Source organism: Thunnus thynnus, chromosome 19, assembly GCF_963924715.1.
Source record: "Thunnus thynnus chromosome 19, fThuThy2.1, whole genome shotgun sequence".
Classification (NCBI taxonomy): domain Eukaryota; kingdom Metazoa; phylum Chordata; class Actinopteri; order Scombriformes; family Scombridae; genus Thunnus; species Thunnus thynnus.
Genome location: NC_089535.1, coordinates 12,475,524 through 12,495,633, shown reverse-complemented (window position 1 = coordinate 12,495,633; position 20,110 = coordinate 12,475,524). Strand labels below are relative to the sequence as shown.

General features: G+C 39.8%; 2 protein-coding genes across 5 annotated transcripts in view; both read right to left on the bottom strand.

Annotated features, from left to right (window-relative positions):
* Positions 1-3,085: 3,085 nt before the first annotated feature.
* Positions 3,086-15,154, bottom strand: nop14 (NOP14 nucleolar protein homolog (yeast)). The gene is made up of 19 exons (XM_067574342.1): positions 14,969-15,154; positions 13,041-13,223; positions 11,942-12,076; positions 11,598-11,739; positions 11,128-11,276; positions 10,867-10,995; positions 10,635-10,757; positions 10,347-10,478; positions 9,870-10,218; positions 9,591-9,721; positions 9,396-9,481; positions 9,168-9,303; positions 8,876-8,977; positions 7,808-7,961; positions 7,539-7,698; positions 4,084-4,231; positions 3,851-3,969; positions 3,616-3,771; positions 3,086-3,522 (listed from the first exon to the last, which is right to left on the bottom strand). Exons 2-19 carry the CDS (start codon positions 13,221-13,223, stop codon positions 3,426-3,428), a joined length of 2,631 nt encoding a protein of 876 aa, XP_067430443.1. The 5' UTR covers positions 14,969-15,154; the 3' UTR covers positions 3,086-3,425.
* Positions 15,155-17,246: 2,092 nt separating this feature from the next.
* Positions 17,247-20,110, bottom strand: part of add1 (adducin 1 (alpha)) — a 29,891-nt gene continuing 27,027 nt past the window's right edge. For 2 of the 4 annotated variants that reach the window (XM_067575287.1, XM_067575276.1), the window contains one exon: positions 17,247-19,719. In XM_067575287.1, the coding sequence (XP_067431388.1) occupies positions 19,427-19,719 (293 nt within the window). In that variant the 3' untranslated portion in view covers positions 17,247-19,426. The remainder of the gene's footprint in view (positions 19,720-20,110) is intronic. The other 2 variants (XM_067575283.1, XM_067575284.1) reach the window with 2 other exon arrangements.

Here is a 20,110-nt window from a genome sequence, read left to right as displayed (position 1 = left end):
CAAGACAAATCCTTGAAAAATGAACCGCTTTTGCTAAGTAGGGGTACAGAAATCCTCTCCTCACAACATTTAGTTAAAGCTATATTACTTGCTGATATAGACAGGCCTTTATTAAGCCTGAATCACTTGAAAAATTATTCACATAAAAGTCAGTACTCCCAGGAAAACCGTGTGAGTCATTTAATTTGCTACCCTTTGTTTGTATTGCTTACTAATGAATCCCACAGAGAGGAATCAGCAGTTGTATGCCTCCAAACATTGTTTTCCATCCTCACTAGTTATCATCCATAGCTGTAAACTGCTGTTTCCTGGAACATCCCTGCAGTCTCAAAGTAGTCGATAACTCCTGGTTGGTTTTGTTTATTGAGGCTCCATGCAGAGAGTGACATGAGATTTAGGTTGTGTATATTTTTATTTATTCCATGAATGATAATTTGAAACTATGTCGAAAACTCCTGATGTAATTTGGAAAAAGATACTTGCATGTGTGGGAGATTTTAACCAGTTAAGTCCCAGCTCAACCAACAGCTTCATGGCACTATTGATGGTTTTGACATTAATTTAATTCAATTTATTTAATTTTCTGCAGGAAAAACAGCAGAGCAATGTAAAACATCACAAGCTGTGAGCCCAACTCAGTTAAGAAACTGTTTAACGATTGGTTTCCTGCTGTCCCACAGTGAGGACAAAGGCAACAAAATAGCATAAAAACAAGACAAACAAAGAATAAAAGTTGACAAGTTAGACAAAAAACATTCTTTATATATATAGTCTGAAAAAGATACTTATTTTAAGAGTGAATTCTCACTAAAAAAGAATACAACATTTGGCAAAAAATACCACAAAAGAGTTTAAAAAATGAATAAAAGATTGATTATTGAAACGTTAGACATTACAATTTTCATTCAGAAAAAGAAGATATCTGTACAAATGCTTAAATTATAAAAAGGACTGCAGTATACAAACTGTGCACAGAAAAAGAGTCTTGAACCATAGTTATTGTTCACGTATGGGACATGTTTGCCAGTAAAACTGAGAGCAACAACCAACTCTTGGACTGTGTTAGCTGCACCTTTGTGGTGCAGGGAGAGTAATATCACACATTTTTACTTCAGGGATGAGTATCTTAAGAAGAATCAAAGTTTCATATTATCAAGTTTTGTGAGAGGTGAGAGAAAAGTAGCAACTTCCAATGTCACACCCTGGTACAAAAAGACCAAGGAGTAGACTGAATTACCAATGTCACATAATTGTGCCATAGTTCTCTAAAAAAATGTGTATAAACCCTGCACAAGATTCAATTCTGTCTGAGACGCTCTTTGTGGCCCCATAAAACCCCCGTACTCAAGAACTACACCGGCAGCAAAGAGAAGTAGGACATGTAGGACCTGAATGTCAGGTTTGCGGGACAAATCCAGAAAGTTTAGGCACTACACCAGAGGAATGCTGCCCTACAAGCTGAGCTCAAAGCCCTGCAGAGCCACTACAAGGAAGCCCCTGCAGTCATCAGCAAGGACTACGAGCTGAAATTCAATCAGTGTAAGAAAGGAGCTGCTGATATCAAGTGAGGATACCTTGAAGAGGTTGAGGTTGAGTTCAATCTGACTGCCTTGCTTGGCTTCAACAGAAGAAGAGGAGATGATCCTCAGATAATTTTGTCAAGATGTCGACAAGGCCACAATGTGAGACCCATCTGGACATGGCTTAACACATGCAGGAACCGCCAGGACCTCATCAAGCTGAAGCTGGATGCAGAGATTGCCACCTACAGGAAACAACCTGAGGGGGAGGAGAGGAGGTGTGGAATCATCACAGCAGCTGCAACAGGTAAGTAGAGTTAAAAGAAAAATACTTAAGTTAAAAAAAAACCTAAAAATAACCAGTACAATCAGTCTCTCCTTTTCTTCTAACCAACATAAATTGCACTCTTGTTCTGTTGCAGGTGAGTAAATGTCACTCCAGGCTGCAGAGACCTTTAAATCCAAGGTGGTGCTATTTTATTACCCTTTGCATAAGACATCAACAGAATTTATTGCTGTTTCTGTATCCCTGCACAGAATCACATATCTCTTAGTGCTGAAGTCCCAACCAAACTAACTTAAACCAGCTCTTCCTGCCAGACCAGTCAAACCATAACTCCTCTGTACCAACATACAACCCTTGAATGCTTGTTTGTGCTTGAATATCTGTGTTGATAATAAAATTAAACCACTGACATTTGCCTAACCTGACTTTATTTCTGAAATAAACCCTTACAGTTGGATTAACCGTTACCCATTACCTGAATATCTAAATATTATTTATGATAATCACTTACTCTCAATACTTTGACATACAATTGTTTTCCCAAAAACAGAACCCAACAAATCCCACAAAAGACCAAAACCAACTACATTATCCTAATTTTAATCTATCCTATATGTGCAGCTAATGCCTGATAAAGCTTATTCCTGTGTGCCATACACCTCCATTGTTGTACAAATTATTAGTGCTGTAAATACTCTGCAAGCAATTATTAATCTGCAGCTAAAAATAGCCCCAACTCCTGTTTGAGTTATGTTTTAAAGCTACAGTGAGCAGCTGTTACAAGAAATTACCTTGCCTTTAAAGAAAAGATGCATTTGTGATCAGAAACCAATAGTTGTTGTCTTCTCCTGGGATTTGTTGACGATAAGGAAAATATAGAAAAACTGCCAAGTTTATCCTTTAAGCCACTTGGTAGAAAGTAGGTGGTAATCAACATGACTATTCTAATAAAATACTGATACTTATACTAAAAATAAAAAAAAACTCTCTCAAGCCTGACTACACCCACTCCACTGAATGCCCTTGGCTAAAAAGTGAATCTGCAACACTTCTCTTACAGACCTTCTCCATATGACCACTACCATCTCCAAATTTAATTCAGTCCAAAATGTATCCCAATTGCCATCTTTCCTCCCACATCTCTGTTATCTTTCAACAGTCCTGTGGCTCCTGGCTTCACCCCCTGTAAAGACAGCTACAAGTAACCTTGCTCTTACTTTGCTGAGCTTACCTTGAAAAACATATTGTTAAGAGAAAATAAGAAAATAGAAAGGTAGTGTATTTTTGCACATTTTATTGATGGATTCTGTGGGGAAAAAAATGAGATTGCAAACAAAACATTCACCGCTGTGTAGACTGACACTTCTAACAACATAATCCGACCGTCAAACGCCTACATCAGAGTGTTTGACAACTCGGTGTGTGTCGCTGACAGCTATTTCTAAAACAGTATAAAATGTGTGTTGTGAGGAAGAAGGTTGAATTTATACTGTCTCATGATAAAAAATAAAGTACAAAACAGTTCCTGGTTCCACAAGTTCTTATCCACAGCTGAACTGGAGAAGTCCATTTAACAGGGAACAGATGATGGAGAGAATCGAAGGAGACGTTTCTGTATTTCACTTCCTCTTCTTCCTCTTCAGGGCCTTCCACTCTCCCTCCTGAGTGGCCAAACTGCCGAAGAGCTCCTTCACTTTCCTCTTTCTCTCTGCATCTCTGAAACGCAGAACGTATCAAATGTTAGAGGCTTTTACAAACATGCAAATCATTGTGGTTCACTTCCACATGGACGCTGCGTTTTATCCGCACCTGTTCATGACCTCGTTGAGCTTCTCTCTGGCCAGGAAGCGCGAGTCCTTCCTGATCTCCCTCAGAGCTCCCTTGAACTCCTTCTTGTACTTGTGCTTCAATCGCTCCTTCTCTCTCTCTTCTCTGGTGCTGCCGCGCTTCTTTCCGTAGTCCAACCTGACAATAAAAGATGCTAATTAGACAAAGCCAGCAAATAGTTAAAAACAGCCTTCGCATTCATTGGGTCGCCACTTACACTTCAACAATCTTGGGTGTGAGCAGCTTCAGAGGAATGGGCTTCTTCTTCTCAAAAACCAACCGACTGCGGGTCACAGGAGCACTGCTGATGGCCTCTAGGATCTCACTGTGAAGCTCCTGCAGCAAAACAACAAACATTATAATTAAGGAGAAATAGAAAATAAGACCGTGAAGCAGAATATATGCACTCGGAGAGGGGTTTAAGTGTATCAAACCCTCTTTGGCACAAACCTTTAAAGGTTCAGGTAACGTTTGGGCCGAGAGATGTTTTGAAAGCAGCGTTCTGATTGGCTGGAAGATGTGCGTGAAGGATGTGAGGTCTTTGTAGAGAAGGCAGCATCGCTTCACTAGGTCCAGGCAGGTAGACAGACACGTCAACCTGTGGAGAAATACAAACACACAGATGAACACCTCAAATGTTATAGTTTGCTATTTGTCCGATGGTTATTAGCCTTCCTACATCTGACTGTCATAGCAACCCTAAATAAAACAGTTTGCTGAAAACAAGTTCATGTGTATGTAAGTATAAGTATAATAAATAATGGTTGCTTGCAAATTTCACATATGAATATCATAACATAAAAGTCCTACAAGGCTCTTGCATGGCTAGTTAGGAAGAAAAAGAAGAAAGACTGAAAGCTAATAAACATGGATGTAAACAACGCAGGATTTAAAATATTTAAAGAGTTGACTTTGCAAATGTTTCATGAGGAAGGAAATGGATTCAAAATATTTGTCAGACCCTACGGATACATACGATGTGTTTTGGTGAGTAACAGTCAATGTAAACATAACTTTTGTTTGTTGTAAGAGAAAACTCTACAGGGCACCTTTAACACAAGAGGAAATTATCTCGTAGCAAATTGCAGCTTGCAGGTTGCAAATTTCTTTTTTTTTTTTAGTCTTGGATTAACTTTAGTCTTCAGATTATTAGCACAGTATATCAATAGTGATGCAGTGACCAGCTCTCTGCTTTAACAACAACCAGATGATGAAGATAACAGTGTGTTTTGATTAGCGAGTGTTGCTTCACTGACTCTCACCATATAAATCTAGTTAGCATTTGGACATAGAAAAGTTTGCAGCAGCTGGCCAACATAATCATTTTGCTGCATCCATGTTGTAGAATCCATGACTATTTCATGTTGTTTTGTATCTAGTTATCTATAAAAGAACTGACAACTAATTACTCTTTTAGTTCAAAGTTCTGTGTGCAAATACATATTTATTCCACTCTCGTTTTTATGCAGTGTACACTCACTCGCGCCCTTCTCTACTGGACTACTCTGCAGCATCGCTGAGGTAGTAATTACCGTGGCTACGACACTCTTCACACACACAGCTGCTGGTGTGAATGTATCATTGTGAGGCCTGAAGGAAGGCAGAAATTAGAATATGACTGGACATCCAGGTGTGAGGAGCGGGCGTCACATGAAGCGCTGCGTTCGTAACAGCGCGGAAGAGATCCGACTGCATCGGGCCCTCAAGGCCGAGCGTTTTAAAGATGATTTAACTAGGTGGGCGTTTAGGGTCGTCGCGAGACTGAGTCTGACTCATTATGAATTAACAGCTGTAAAAAAATAAAAGCTTTGAAATATTATATGACAACTGCAGCTTCCAAAAGAATAGATTAGGTGAATATAAGACACATAAATGATTAAAATGAGGATAATATGTAAGTTTATTCTTCAGTTTCTCTGTAACATAACCACTTCTGAGTCTGAGTCACTGTGTATGGCATGTTAGGAGCATTAATTTTAGTTGAGTACAAATGAAAATGTATATTCTCGCAAACTGTGTACAATCCTGATCCGCTGAAGCCTGTTTGCAGGCTTTGCTTTGTGCCCACACACCAGCTGCTGTGTGAAACCATGCTGGCGACTCATCAGAATCACATGAGTGTATGTATCAGCTCTGAGCCGCACAGTCTGTACAGGTAAACACCGTATGATGGTTTCTTAGGTTTCAATATGCGTACAGTGGCGGCCATTAATGAAGATGCTTATCACAAGTTGATTCTTTTAAAAGCAAAGCAACTGGTTAAAGGAGAGATCTGTACGAGTGTGTCTGTGTGCTTCCATTTTGTCGTCACAGTTTTATTTTTTGCAAAAGAACAAATTAGCTTGTCTTTTATTCACTTCAATAAAAGGTTATTAATCAGTCTCAGTTTTCATTTTTGGTGGACTTTTCCTTGTCCAAACTGAACTTTGTAGCTGTGTGAAGAAAAAAACATTTTCTCACACTTTATTTCCCCTCCTCCTCTTCCTGCTGTGTCTATAATTGTCTCCAGGCAAAGGTCCACTCTTGTTATTACATGGTATTGTTATATACTTACTTCTGAATGACCAATTAATGCATTCTGAGATCTTTCTTTCTGAACACCAAGTCTCTGAGGGTAAACTGCATATACACAATATGTCTGGGGACACCTGTAGAGGGGTTTGGTTTATTTTTGAAATAATTTTGATACAGTGAACATATAAACCAAGTTTGAAATATCTAAAGCTAGCTAAATGCTTGTATGAAGGTGGTGCTCACAGAAGTGGCAGTAATTCAATAAAGAAATTGACATTGAAAACATAAATGCTCTTGTCATCAAAATCCTTCTTGCAGGCTGCCTGGTTAACTAACGCTAGCTAGCATTAGCGACTAATCACTATGACAAACTCTTGTAAAATATGCAGATGTGTGTCGCATTTATGGAAAAAGAATAGTACAGGAAAAGTTCAGCATTGCTTTCTTGTCAAGACTTGGATGAGAAGATGGATACCGCTCTCATGTGCGAAACATGAAGTTACAACAAGGAGACAGTTAGCTTAGCATAGCATAAAGACTGGAAGTAGAGGGGAAACAGCTAGCCGGGCTCTGTCTGAAGGTTAAAAAAATAAAACAAATTGTAAAAACATGACTATTTCTTTACTGAGCTCAATGACTTCATGGAGTCATTAGTGAGTTTTAGAGATGCTGGTAGGTGAATTTTGTTTTGTTGGAAAGAGCCAAGCTAGCTGTTTCCCCTTGTCTAAAAGTCTCCTGGCTGTAGCTTCATATTTCATAGACAGATATGAGAAGTATCGATCTTCTCGTCCAACTCTCAGCAAGAAAATTAATTAAAACAATCTTCTAATTCCTCTGAAATGTTCCTTAAACGTTGTACTAGACATCACTGCATTAGAAGTAAAACAAATGGTGATCTAGCGGCGGCTTCATGTGTCCTCTAACATTCATAGTTACACAATAATACAGCTGCAGCAAACCTAATGTGAAGAGAAGGGACAGATTTCAAACACCTGATGTTACTTTAGTGACGCAAACATCACTTATAAGAAAGGCGTTACTTCACTTGAGCTGTCAACTAGTCTGGACAGTAAATGTGCAGAATGTAGTTGTGGAGTTTCTAACAGAAATGCTGTTAGTGGCGGATTCAGCTGCTGTCTTCAGACCCATATTATTATATGGTATGACAAATCATATGTGGCTCTGCAAAACTGCCCAATACAGTACCACTGTTTCACATTAAATCATGTAACTTTACTGTTTACCTTGTTTTCTATTCAAATTATTTTGGTAGCTTATGGCCATAAGTTGTTGCTCCGAGGTCAATGATGTTGTTAATTGTATAAAAAGTGAAATAATGTAAGATCATTCTATTGTATTGGAGGTTTTGACCAGCTTCTTTTTGCTCCTACCTGTGGTGATCTCTGTCGAGGTCATTTTTCAGGTCAAGGTGTTGGGTAGCAGACAGTGGCAGGCTCTTCTTGCTCCAGCTCTTGGAGGACTCTGAGTCTGACAACACCAGTAGATCACTGTACTTCCCTGATGCCCTAAAGGGCGGCACCACAGAGGAACCTGCAAAAGAATATTAAAGTCTGTAGTCTAGTATTTGTTTCACCTTACGAATGCTGGCACCAGTACATGCATGATATGACCTGTGGAAATGTGTATGTTGTGCAGTTACCTAGAGAGGTCTTGTCCTGTACGGCCAGATGTAGCGTTCCAGCCAGGAAGTTGATGAGCTCAGGCAGGAAGCGCTTTGAAAAAGAGACGTACTCCACTGCCAGACAGCACAGCATTAAACCTGATGTTACATCCTCTAATGATCTCACTGGACACTGCAAATAGTGCACAAAAAACACAAACAATTAGGGAATGATTATGGCAGTGGTGCTAAAACCTGAACATCCATTTCTTCAGTGAAAATGATTTGATGATTTGAATTATTTTTTGGTACTTAAGAGGAAATATCGCCACGTCTTATGTGGATTTCAAATCGGTGTTGATTATAAATGTAGTCAACTGAAGCAATAAATTCCTCAATGCATGCTATATTGACTGAGAAAGCTGAGTTTTCCTGCTCGTGTAGCTGTGCTGACAGTGCATACATGTACCAGGATGCATTGCGCACGAGCTATTGACGCCCTTCCCCATACCCACTTGAATAAATACGGCTGAATATCCGCGTCAGCCAAAACAATGTAAAATGTATCCTCATCCTCTGCACTCATATTTTGGGATGCTGTTAGAAATGTAGCTAGTTTGCAATAAAAGCGAAGAGAACAAGGAAGTTTTGTTTTTGAGCAGCATCTAAAGCACGTGACCTGGCTGCCCAGAGACGAAGACTAGAAATCCAAGATGAAACAGCCTAGATAGCTGGAGATAAGGTTGAAAATTGGAGAAACGGTCCTTTAAGAAGAGATTCATTTTAATATAAATGCCATGTCAATATGATTCAGCTGCAGTTCTGAAAAAGAAAACAACAGTACTGTTGTGATGTCAATGAATAATTGAGAATGTTTGAGGTGTATATATGTCAAGCCTCTTCTTATCCGCAGAAAACACAAGAAAGAATGATGACAAATAAGAGGATGAGGGATGGATTCAAACAAAATGAGGAGTCCATTTGTTCAAACAAAATGAGAAGCCCACAATGATTGTGTAACACACTGAAACACACACACACACACAAAGGCAGGATCAGTCAAAACAGGGAAACACAGACAACAAACGCAGTGAAGGCTGTGTGTACCTTAGTGAGACCTTGGCTGATGTAAAGCAGCGCCGGAGTCGTGACTGGGTGTCTGAAGTCTGAGGTAGGAAACAGCAATGCCGTCACCTTCAGGTAAATAAGCTAAAAACACACAAGAAAGATTCGTTCTCGTTTAATGCCAAGAGTATCTGTAAAACTAAGCTAATTATAAAAGAAACAACATTTCAAGCTGAAGATAGAAGTGACGCAGGCCTGTAAATTAACCCACACACACAAATTTCTACACACCCTGGTGACTATTTTTATGACATTCACAGGAAATAATCCGTACCATGTCTAGTGCTGGGAAAGCAGCATGCCCTTTGACCTCCAGCACCTCCTCCATGCTATGAGCGGCATCTCCAATGGTGCTCTGCATGGCCTTACAGGCTGCTTCTGGAAACATCTGACATAGAGTGTACAGCTCTCTACAGAACAAACAAATAAGTTTAGTTTCAAGGACTAAATATTCAAATCAGGGGACAAACTTGAGGAGGAAAAGCCATTTTTTTCAACTCACGGTATGAGCTTATCTATGGTGGTGAGTTCAGGTGGACTCCTGGTGGCCAGCTCTCCTACGTACTCCAACAAAAAGCCAAACAGTTTCTGAGAAAAACAGAAAAAAGATATTATCAATTTGAACAGAACTAAACACAACCAAAGACAAATGTACAGCACTGATTTACAGAAGTGGAAAGCCTGTTCTTTATTGTACCTGCAGTTTGAGTTTATTACCAACAGCCAAACTAGGATGGTTGCATTTCTGAGTCCTGGCCACGATGAGGCGCTGGTTGTCAGGGGTGTGTCCGTGGAGCAAATCTTTGAGATCGTCGTAGCACTCTGGAGCTATGAGAGGAGGACACAGAATATGTAAGTAAAACAAATATGTCTCTATTTAAAATCATGATCAAAAACAAGCTCAACTAGAAAAGGCAAGTTAAGTTTCTTTAAATCAAGTTCTGATCTTTATATTTCTATATTTGTGTGTCGTTACCAGTAAACGTGTACGGCAGCTCTGCTTTGGCTGCGTCCTGCTGAGCCTTCAACTCCTCTTTGGTCAGACTCTTCTTCACTTTGGCCTTCGTCTCTTTCTCTTCCTGTTTTCTCTCCTCATCCTCGCTTTCTTGCTCTGACTCCAGGTCCGAGTGACCATCTTCTTCTTCTTCTTCTTCTTCTTCACTGCCGCCCTCCTCCTCTTCCTCTTCCTCATCCCCTTCCCCTTCCTCCTCCTCCTCTTCTCCATCTTCATCTTCCTCCTCTGCCTCTGATTCCTCCTCACCACTCTCTCCCTCTTCATCATCTTCATCTTCCTCAGAGCCCTCTTCAATGTTCCATTTTCCATCCTAGACGTATAAAAGAAAAGTGAATGAAACGAATTCTGTATTCACATAAAAAAACTACAAACGATGTGATGAATATTTCTGAGGAAAAAAATCTTGTACACACGGAGCGTATACGCATCGTCTCGTACCTGATAAGACAGGGTCTTCTTGTCGTCCTTGTCCAGGATGAAGCCGTCATTGAGGTCATCAGCAGACATGTAGGTCTGTCTCTGTGCGCTGTCATCTACTTCATCTCCCATCATCCTCCTCAGACGGTCAGCCTGGAGAAACCACAGAGCACAAGAAATCTACTATCGCACAGAGGTTTCAAACACGTTAAAACAAAAATTGAATGTGACAAGATGCCGTCCGCCTCAAGATAAAAAGGCTCAACACCTACAAACAACAGGAGGCAAAGATCCGCGCTGTGAACACACCTCAAGTTTCTGCAGCTTCTCCCTCTCCTCCCTGGCGAGCTCCTCTGGGGTTTTCATCTTCTCCGAAGGCTGAGCCTTCATCTCGAAGCCGAGCTCCCTGACCATCATGTCATATTCTTCCAGCTAGAACACATGGAGAGGAAGCGGAGAGGGATCAGGCTCCGTCACTGATGAAAGAAAGCACCAAATGGAGGAACGACGACATTTCACTGATTGATTGGTCCATCCCTACCTTGGGTTTCTCCTCCTGTTTCTCGGCTTTGGGCGTCTTTTGCACCATCAGAGCCTGGATGCTCTTCCAGTCCTGATCCAGCTTCTCAGTCAGCTCCTGCGCCTCCTCTTTCTGCACCTGTCGTTCCCGCTGAGAAAGAACTCAAAAGTTAATCATCTGGACCACAAGCAACATCTCGTCTAGAACATCATTACAATCGTTTGTCAACAAAAAACCAAAAGCCTTTATTACTAAGTAAAAATCCACAAGATAGACACTCACCTTCTCCTGCTTGGACTTCTGGATGAGCTCTTCAATGAGCTCCTGCCGGGACTTGGCCCTCTGGCTTCCCTCCTCCTCCTGCTGCTCCCCTGATGTCTTCTTTCTGAGGAGACCCCCTCCTCCTCCGAAGTGGGCGGCCGTCAGCTCGGCTAGGTGAGAAAGTGGAATAGTGTCATTATTATGTACCAGCTCCGTCATCTATAGTATGACTTATAAAACCCTGATATGGGCTGGCATCATAAAACCACGACAAAAAAGCAACCATGTTGAGGGGAAACTGTATTTTGATATTATTAAGTAGGGAAGTTCATGAATTATTTCGGATTACAATTACAAGTTTGCAAGATGGCAATGTCTAAATTCAAACTAAGTATCCAAGAAAGAAGGTCAATTTCAGGTTTAAAAATTGCCATTTATGTTAGAGAAAGCGTCTGCATGCAAAAACATTCAGTAACTCTGGTTACACTCACCCGACAAAAGACCTTTCTCTTCTGTTTCATCATCGCTGTTCACAAGGTCATTGAATTTCTCCATTTCAGCCAGTGACTGGCCGTAATGAGTCAGCTCCTCCTCCTCGTTCAGGTTGTACACATCCTTCTTATCATGGACGCGCTGAAAGGTGATGCAAATTAAGTAGAAGTTTGAAGTATGTAACATTTCAGAAGCCCAAAGCTACAGAACTGAGTCAAAGTTGGTCCAAACAGGGCTTTAAATGGTGAAATGAACTGATTGTAAGGTTGAAAGGTGAATGTCGGGTGATCTGATGTCCTGTACGTCCGTCCAGGTAATATAAATGCGTTATTACTTCACTCACCTGCCTCTCCATTGCGAACCTCTGTAGAATTTTGTCTTCTGGTGCCATCTTGGTGTCATACTCTCCAAAGCGTCTGTCAATTAATTTGTTGGACTTGTTCTTGTGTTGGTATTCCTTCAGGAGGGTCTCTTTTCTCTATTATAAATACAAAACAAAAAACATAAAACAAAAATCAAGAATTGCATATTATGTTTGTCCACCTCCTCTCGGGCAAACACACACACACACAACAGGCTACAAACATATTGGTTCTTTATTGGATTGGATTATTAGTCAAGACTGCTTCACTGACCAATCAATTTGATCTGATAAGCAGCAAAAAATATCATATGTATACATAAACTACATACAAAATACATAAACGAGAAATAAAATGCAGTTTGCCACTATTTAGCTCGATTTGCACGTCCTTACAAAGCTCCCAATTCTTCCTGCAGAAACTCCCTCTGCTTCTCTCAGCATGATGCTGCGAGCACCAGCCTTCACAGCACAGATAGTGTTAAATTGATGATGAGTTGTGACCCATGACTGCCAGATACAGTGCTACAGCAGAAAAGTTTTTTTTTTTTATTTCATAAGACCACAGAATCTTTTGTACTTTATTCTGAGAGTCTGTGTTCCTTTTCTTTATTCTGCCCACACTGGCATTTTCCACTTCTCTAGCTTCTATTTGCTGCAGTTCCCCGAGTGTTTGGTCAGTTTTTGATGAAGAACCAGCAGGAGTAAGAATCTGGTTTGTTTTATTGTTTGTTTTTAATATATGTATGCAGGAGGACTCCCAAGAAAGCAGTCTTGATATTGAGGGGATTATAATGGTGTAATAAAGTGAGCTGAATTGGTTAATTAACAGTTTCTTTATCCCTAATGATGAAGCCTACTGTGCCCTTATGAGCACTAAATACTTTAAAACACTTCCAGAGATATACGCCTCCTAATAACTTCTCTGTAATCTGTGTTCTGCAGCCATTAGGACTGAATTTACTGCACGTTTCAGCAACAAACAAAAAAAACTCAAAGAAAATGTCAGTGAGCTTGAATACTTTCTGAAGGTGACAACATGAGACACATGTCTATACTGGCTAAGCTTTTGTCTTCTTACCTTATTGATGGCTTTGGATCGAGACACACCTGGCAGACCCACATCGTGCTTTGTTTTTCTCCCCAGAACATCAAATTTCTTCCTGTTGATTTTCACCTCAAAGGGGTTGTTCTTGATCTCAGTGGAGGTTTTGGTCTTGCGGACCTTGTCGGCAAGGCTCCTCTTTTTAGGTGCCTTCCCCATCTGTAACAGAGTAGTAGACTGATGAATAATCATCACTGAAGTCTGTTTTTCCAGACTACCTGTATCTGAGAGATTGCATAAATCCTGTTATCTTTTGAAACTGTTGTAGGTAAAACAAAATATTTTTTAACTATTAAATCACATGTATTTATTTGGTATTTGGCTGCATCATATTCTGCTCTTCTATTTATGCCGACTTGTATTCTGGTCATTGATTTGTCTATCTATCTAGTTTCATCCTGAGCATCTGGTTAACATTAGTTTAATTAGCTTTTCAAGTGTTTTTATAAAGAAAACATTGTTTTTTAAGTGTGACTCAAATGTACTCCTACAAGCAAAAGTCTCAAATGTAATAAAAAGAAGGTTTATATGAAGAGAGGCAACATTAGGAGCAGACGGGTGAAAAATTAAAGGAAAAATCTGAATAAATGGAGAAACATAACAAGTGCAGATGCTTCCACACAGGTGCATTGCATGGTACAATTTAGAAATTAACATCCAATCATGCTCTGTGGCACGTATAAAAATGCCACAGTCACAAAGACTGCTCAACTGGCTGGTGTTTCAAAAGGAACAGTGACTTAAGTGACATCTGCATTTACATCTATGGGAAAGACATCAGTAAGTAGGGTCGGACATTTGATAACCGTGATGCTCATGCATTAGTGTGATATGTAAGGAAAAAACAGAAGAGCAACTCTTCCTCAGGTGACTGAGAATATGAACACAGGACGTGATCAGATTGTCAGCAAGAACAGTCTGTTGATGATTACATAGAGAGAGATATTATAGTAGGGTTGCAGTGCATAAACCCCTCATTACAAAGATGAATGCACATTTGAGAGTTCAGTGGTGCAAAAATCATAAGCACTGGTTTACAGAGATGTGGAAAAAAGTGATATGGTCAAATGAGTCATCCTTCACCATATTCGTGAGCGAGAGCATATGTGGCGTTACACTGAGAGAACGGTACAGGTCTGAATGCTTGACCCCTACAGTGAGAGTATCTGGTGGCTGTTATGCTGTGGGAGGCATTTTGCTGGCATGGTTTGGGTCCACTTGTCCCCTTAGAGGGAAGAATCACTGCAAATCAATATAAAGTTGTTCTGATTAATCACCTTTATCCTATGATGAAACATTTCTATCCTGATGGGTGTTGTCTCTTCCAGGATGACAATGCTCCCCTCCACAGGGCACGAGGGGTCATTGAATGGTTTGATGAGTATGTAAATGATGTGAATCATATGCTATGGCCTTCACAGTCACCAGATCTCAACCTAATTGAACACCTATGGGAGATTTTGGACTGATGTGTTAGACAGCGCTCTCCACCACCATTATCAAAACACCAAATGAGGGAATATCTTTTTGAAGAATGGTGTTCATCCAGGGTGCAAATTAACCTTTTTGTCCACCGGCCAAGTGGATAGTAAATGTCACTGCCACACAATAGATTACCTTTGTTTTTTTGGCTGGTGAGTGAAGCAAATCTACCAGCCACTTGCATATTTTACCAGCATTTGTCTGGTGACTGGTGCTAACTTTGTGCCCTGGTTTCATCCCTCCAGTAGAGTTCAGAGACTGTAGAAACAATGCCAAGGTACATTGAAGCTGTTCTGGCGACCTTAGTAAGACACTTTATGTTGTTTTTTCCTTTAATTGGTCGCCCGTCCTTACCTAGATACACTACTACTCGTTACCAGTTTGTAAACAAACCAACATTAGCGCACACCGGCGGCGTTTACCTTTGTTCCGGGTTGATGAGCCGAGTTATCAAATCCAGGCGGAAGAAAACATGGGAGAGTTACACTCTGCCAACGCTGATTTTAACAAATAACGCTTTATTCTTTTACTGTCCACGTTGTTTCACTGAGGTGCCATTTCCAGCGTGCACAGCCCGGTGTCAAAGTTCAAAACAAAGGAGCACACAGCGCTACTTCCGGTGTGTGTTTTCCTATGGCGCCCCCAGCGCTCAAACCCGGAAGGACACCCGCCATGAGGCCTGCAGGAGAGTAGCCTACAATTGCCAGGACAAATACACGAGGACTAAATTTATCTCAGATGAGCAAAGACTGGAGGACACTGATTGATTTATAGCCTTTAACCTTTTCCACTCCACCCCTATTTTGGAGCAAAAAAACAAAGATTCATTCCAAAATTATTACTGGCTGAACCGCAGCAGCCAGCTGCATAAATGAGGTCATTCCAGAAAGGAAACCTCCCAAAGTTTCCTGTGAAAGTGTCAAAAACATTCAGGGTGATAAAGATACAGAGCAGAAAGTCTTTGAAGGCAGGAAAAACTGAAACATTTTGTCCGCCTAAGATAAAAATGTCTTTTCAGTCCAAATAACAGCCCGTGTGTTTGTGTGTAAAGGTCAAGGACAGTATGGAGCTGTCAACTAAATACCAGTAAATACCTTCCTCACATTTGAAGAGGATAGCACACATACTTCTACAGAGTTTTTGTCATGAAAAGGCCCAAACGGATGTTAAAAAAGAACATTTGGAGACTGCTAATTTTGGTGGTCAAAGCTAACGCCACACTTAGCATGCAGCTAAACGAAAAAATCATGTTTCATACAAATACATTTTGAAAATTTAATTAAAAATTGACACAGAAGGTTTTGAAAGAAAAATGTGCCTAAAAATGTTCTAAAAGAAAATCAAAACTTACCAGCATTTGATTTTTTTTTAACATAAGGATAATATACACACATTCAGGTAAACAATATCAGCACATACGAAACTTATGGACACACATAAATCATGCTATTTTAACCAAAACATGTTGTTGTTTTTTTAAATTGATTGACATATTTCCCATGAGGAGGGAAGCATTTATGCTCCTAAAAACAAAAAAGTCTGAGATTTATGCAATATTTATTGAGTTTAACCTCACATGAATGTGAGAAACATTTAAAAATATAAAAATTATGATTTTATTTGACTTCAAGCTAATAAGTACACTTGAATTCATGTCTTCAGCCATTGAAAACAGTATTGGCAGTTTTATGTTGCCTCATTTTCCCCATTAACGTGTTGAGAATGACTCCATTACGCGTCTTCATCAGAGTCTAAACCAAACATCAGCCTGTTTGAACTATTAAAGGCTGAAAATCAATCAGTGTGCTTCAGTCTTTTCTCACCTGATGCAGCTGCACATTGCTGGAAGATGCACAGAGAACCCCTTTAACTAATTTTATGTCTTATATAAGTAACATGAGAGAATAACTATACTTTCCATTATTATTAGACGTCACACAGACTATCTGAAATGAACAAAACACTTCCTAATAGATGTTCCTCTACAGTGTTATCTTGAAGGTCCAGAGTTCATGGTCATATCATAGCAGGCAAAACAAAGACATTATTCTTTTAAACTTGGCACAGATCACCATTTATTCCCACAATAACTTAATCAAATCAAAGCTGCAGGAATGCAACAACCTAAGACATGATTTCTTTTATCTTTTACTGTGTTCATGCTCGTCTGTGTAGGTAAAATAGATGTTAGTAAATATAGCAAATATATCAGATTGTTATAATGTATTTGATGCCAAGACATTGGATTGACCAGTTTGATCTATTTCTTCCCCTTTTGTTGGTTTTATTGTTTATTTTCACCTGCACGCTAGTATTGGTTGCTGCAGAATTATTGTACAAGTACTTCTGGTGTGCATTTATACATTGTGTGTAAAATATTAAAAGTTAATACACATTCTCCTTAACCAACTAATGATTCACTGCCCATAACACTTATTTTGTTGCTGACATTTTTGATCCATCTTCATCCTCCACTGAGCAGTTATTCAGGATGATTCAAGACACTAAACCTGAAGAAATACTGAACCTTTTAATATCATCTCATATGTTATTGTTCCCTGACGAAGGAGATGGCTGAAATATGTGTGTTATGAATAATTTAACTGCTATGGCAAATAAAAAAAGCTTTTGTGCACCCTGGATTACAGTATATTCCTTCATTACTTGCAGTCAACATAAATGACAACAATCACAAAAAAACAGATTTTAAAGGTAGTGTTTTTTTATTCATGGTTGTAAAAGAGGCAGAACCATGAGACAGGTGGAAGTATTAAGTCTGTAGATGGTACAATGATGAGACATTTAATTGGAAGTGGTTCAGACAGAATACAAATCAGCATAGCTGTGAGATTTAAAAAAAAAAAAATCTATGGTTGACTCGGATGAAAACTAAAATGGACTTTAGTATCGTTATCAGCACACTAGAGCTAAAATAAAATATACTTCAAATAAAAAAAGGGGTAGTTACAGTCATTTAAAAAGGACAGTACAAGCTCTAAGCACTCTAACACATGCAGTCCTCCAGGAGTCAGACATTCTCAGCTTGTATGTAACGCCGTACATACACCACCTGTGGTGAACAAAGGTCGAGGTTTACTAAGCATCTTGGATTTGGTGGTTTCCTGTTAGTTTTGCCTTTTAGTTCACCTTGAATTACATGGACTGGTCACCAACCTTTACTAGAAAAACAGGATGAATAAACACAAACTAGGAAGCAATGCACGGAATTGGCCTTAGTATCAATGCCCTGCAACCTGAAGCACAGCTCATCTGCAATCACACATCAGTGACATAAACATTAATAACAACAAAAAAATAATAATTGTTTCTCCAGTGTACATTGTGTCTTTACTGCAACTGGAAACAAACAGGTATTCAGTGATAAAAAGTGGAGTTTTTACACAGGAAAATCCAAGTTGAGAGTGTGGAAATATGACTGATTGATCATGCAGCTCTGTAACAGTGACGATGTCATTTACATGTTCTGCAACAACTGGATCTACTTCTATGATGCACTGTGATTATCTAAAAGTAATGTGTGTGGTATGAGTTCCCAAACAGTGGTTTTTAAAAAAAAAAAAAAACATAAGAGGAGGTTCACAGTGCTCTCTCACAGCAAGTAATCATGGCTCAATCTGCTTTGTGAGAAAAAGCGCAGGAGGTAAAAGAAAAAAAACAATAATCTTGAACAAAATGAAATATGTAATCTCACACAATATTCTGTCTTTCACAAATGCAGAGAGAAATCAAGGGGCAAATGCAAAACAAAGCTGAGCTCAAAAAAAAATTTTGTTTTTATACATTCCTTCATACTAAAGACTTACAGCCAGTAGCAAATACATTATCAACCCTCGGAATAATCGACAAGCACAACGCTTGATGACGCTTCCCGGGGATGACTCACTCTTTGTTGTGAACCGTACCCAACATCAGAGGCTCAGACAATACCATCTGCAGGTTTGCAGCACCGCAGATAAGATATTTTTCATGAATCTGCTTTGTGAATTATCCAACCAAACATCGTAAGATCATCAAAAGAGCTAAAGCACTATTCAACATACCTGAAAGGCCGTGCCAAATGCTTGTGGGTAGAAGATTTTGAGGTTTTTAAAAAAAAAAAAAGTCAACAAACATCCAGACGTGATTTAGCTCGTATGAGGCGGATTTAATCGACATATTGGATGACGGATACATTAATATGAGCTTTACATGACTGCATTTCCCACGGGTAAATAATTGAGTGAAAATATCCTTCTCCTGGCCTGCTAACATGTAATTACATGGATGCACAGCTTCAGAGGTAAAATTAGCACTATGCAATTTGTAGTCGTCTCCGTCAGAATTAACCACCAGTTAAATGAGAGGGTACAAGCTTTTCTTTCTGCATTCACTGTTTTGTAAAAGACACTTTGACATATTTTTTTTTTGATACAATCCCAATACATTCTAGTGGTTACAACAGTTTAGTAATACTCTTCTTTTTAAAATTAAAAAAAAACATGAGGGCGATAAAACCCTAAAGACCTCACATCAAGCGTGTGGGCCTGTAGTAATAGACATGCATAAAAAGGCCAGATGGAGCGGACAAGACAGGATGCATCACTCACTCACAACTAAAAAAAAAAAGCCTCTAATAATGAAAAAATCTTTATGCAATCAATCATTTTTACACTGTATATAAAATTGGCACACACTAACGAGGAAAAATAGGTTAATAAGCCAGCGACAAATGATATCAAAAACAACAAAAAGCATAACTGTGTGTAACTGTGGCTTGCTCGAAGGGTGCAATGATAGCAGACGGAAAAAAAAAAGCAAAAAAAAAAAATGAAACGGAGGCAGAGGTCAGCCTTCGGAGACTGATCCAACATTCTCCAAATCTAGGACTCTGTCTTTTTTTTGTTTTTCTTTAGGAAGGAAGGAGTGCGGAACTTCTTTTTCTTTTTGGAGGGTGATTTGCTGGGAGACTCGTCACCCTCCTGGTCGCCAGCGTCAGCAGCTTCCTCCCCCTCGGCTGCGTCTGCGGTGGCAGGGGCAGGGGCGGGGGCGGGGGCGGAGTCTTCGGCAGGAAGTGCTGGAGCGTCGGAGGGGTCGTCGGGTGTTAAATCTGGAAGGGTCTGTCTCAGGGTGGCTGCGTCGCTGTCGTCCTTATAGGTTTGCTCTGGCAAGGATTCTGGTGGTGGTGGTGGGGGAGGGAGGGGAGGGGGGAGGAAATGGAGAGTTATTGATCTCAAAGAGTAAACTGATGCATCTGCGCTGCTGAGCTTTCACACCACGGAAGCCGCTACGAATCAACCACTGGATAAGCTGGAAAATCCGTGTGACTTTCTACTTAAAAAGCATCAAACTGTCACAGCAAGAGTTCACACAAGCTGCCATCTTTAGTGAACAGCATCTATCAGACTAATGTATTTAAATCAGTTTAAGACATTATTGACTTTGAACTATACAGAGAATATGTGCTCCCCAGTTTATGAAAGCCTTTAAGGACAAAACTCTAACATTTCAACAAGCGAAATTCCCACTAAAAGCCAAAAGGGCCCTTCAGACACACACACACACAC

Excerpts from the sequence above, each read along its gene's own strand:
- nop14 (XM_067574342.1), bottom strand. The coding sequence starts at position 13,223 with ATGGGGAAGGCACCTAAAAAGAGGAGCCTTGCCGACAAGGTCCGCAAG. Across the intron at positions 7,962-8,875 it reads TCAGCCAAGGTCTCACTAAG|TGTCCAGTGAGATCATTAGA; the intron begins GTACACACAGCC and ends CACTATTTGCAG. Across the intron at positions 3,523-3,615 it reads CTCAACGAGGTCATGAACAG|AGATGCAGAGAGAAAGAGGA; the intron begins GTGCGGATAAAA and ends TCTGCGTTTCAG.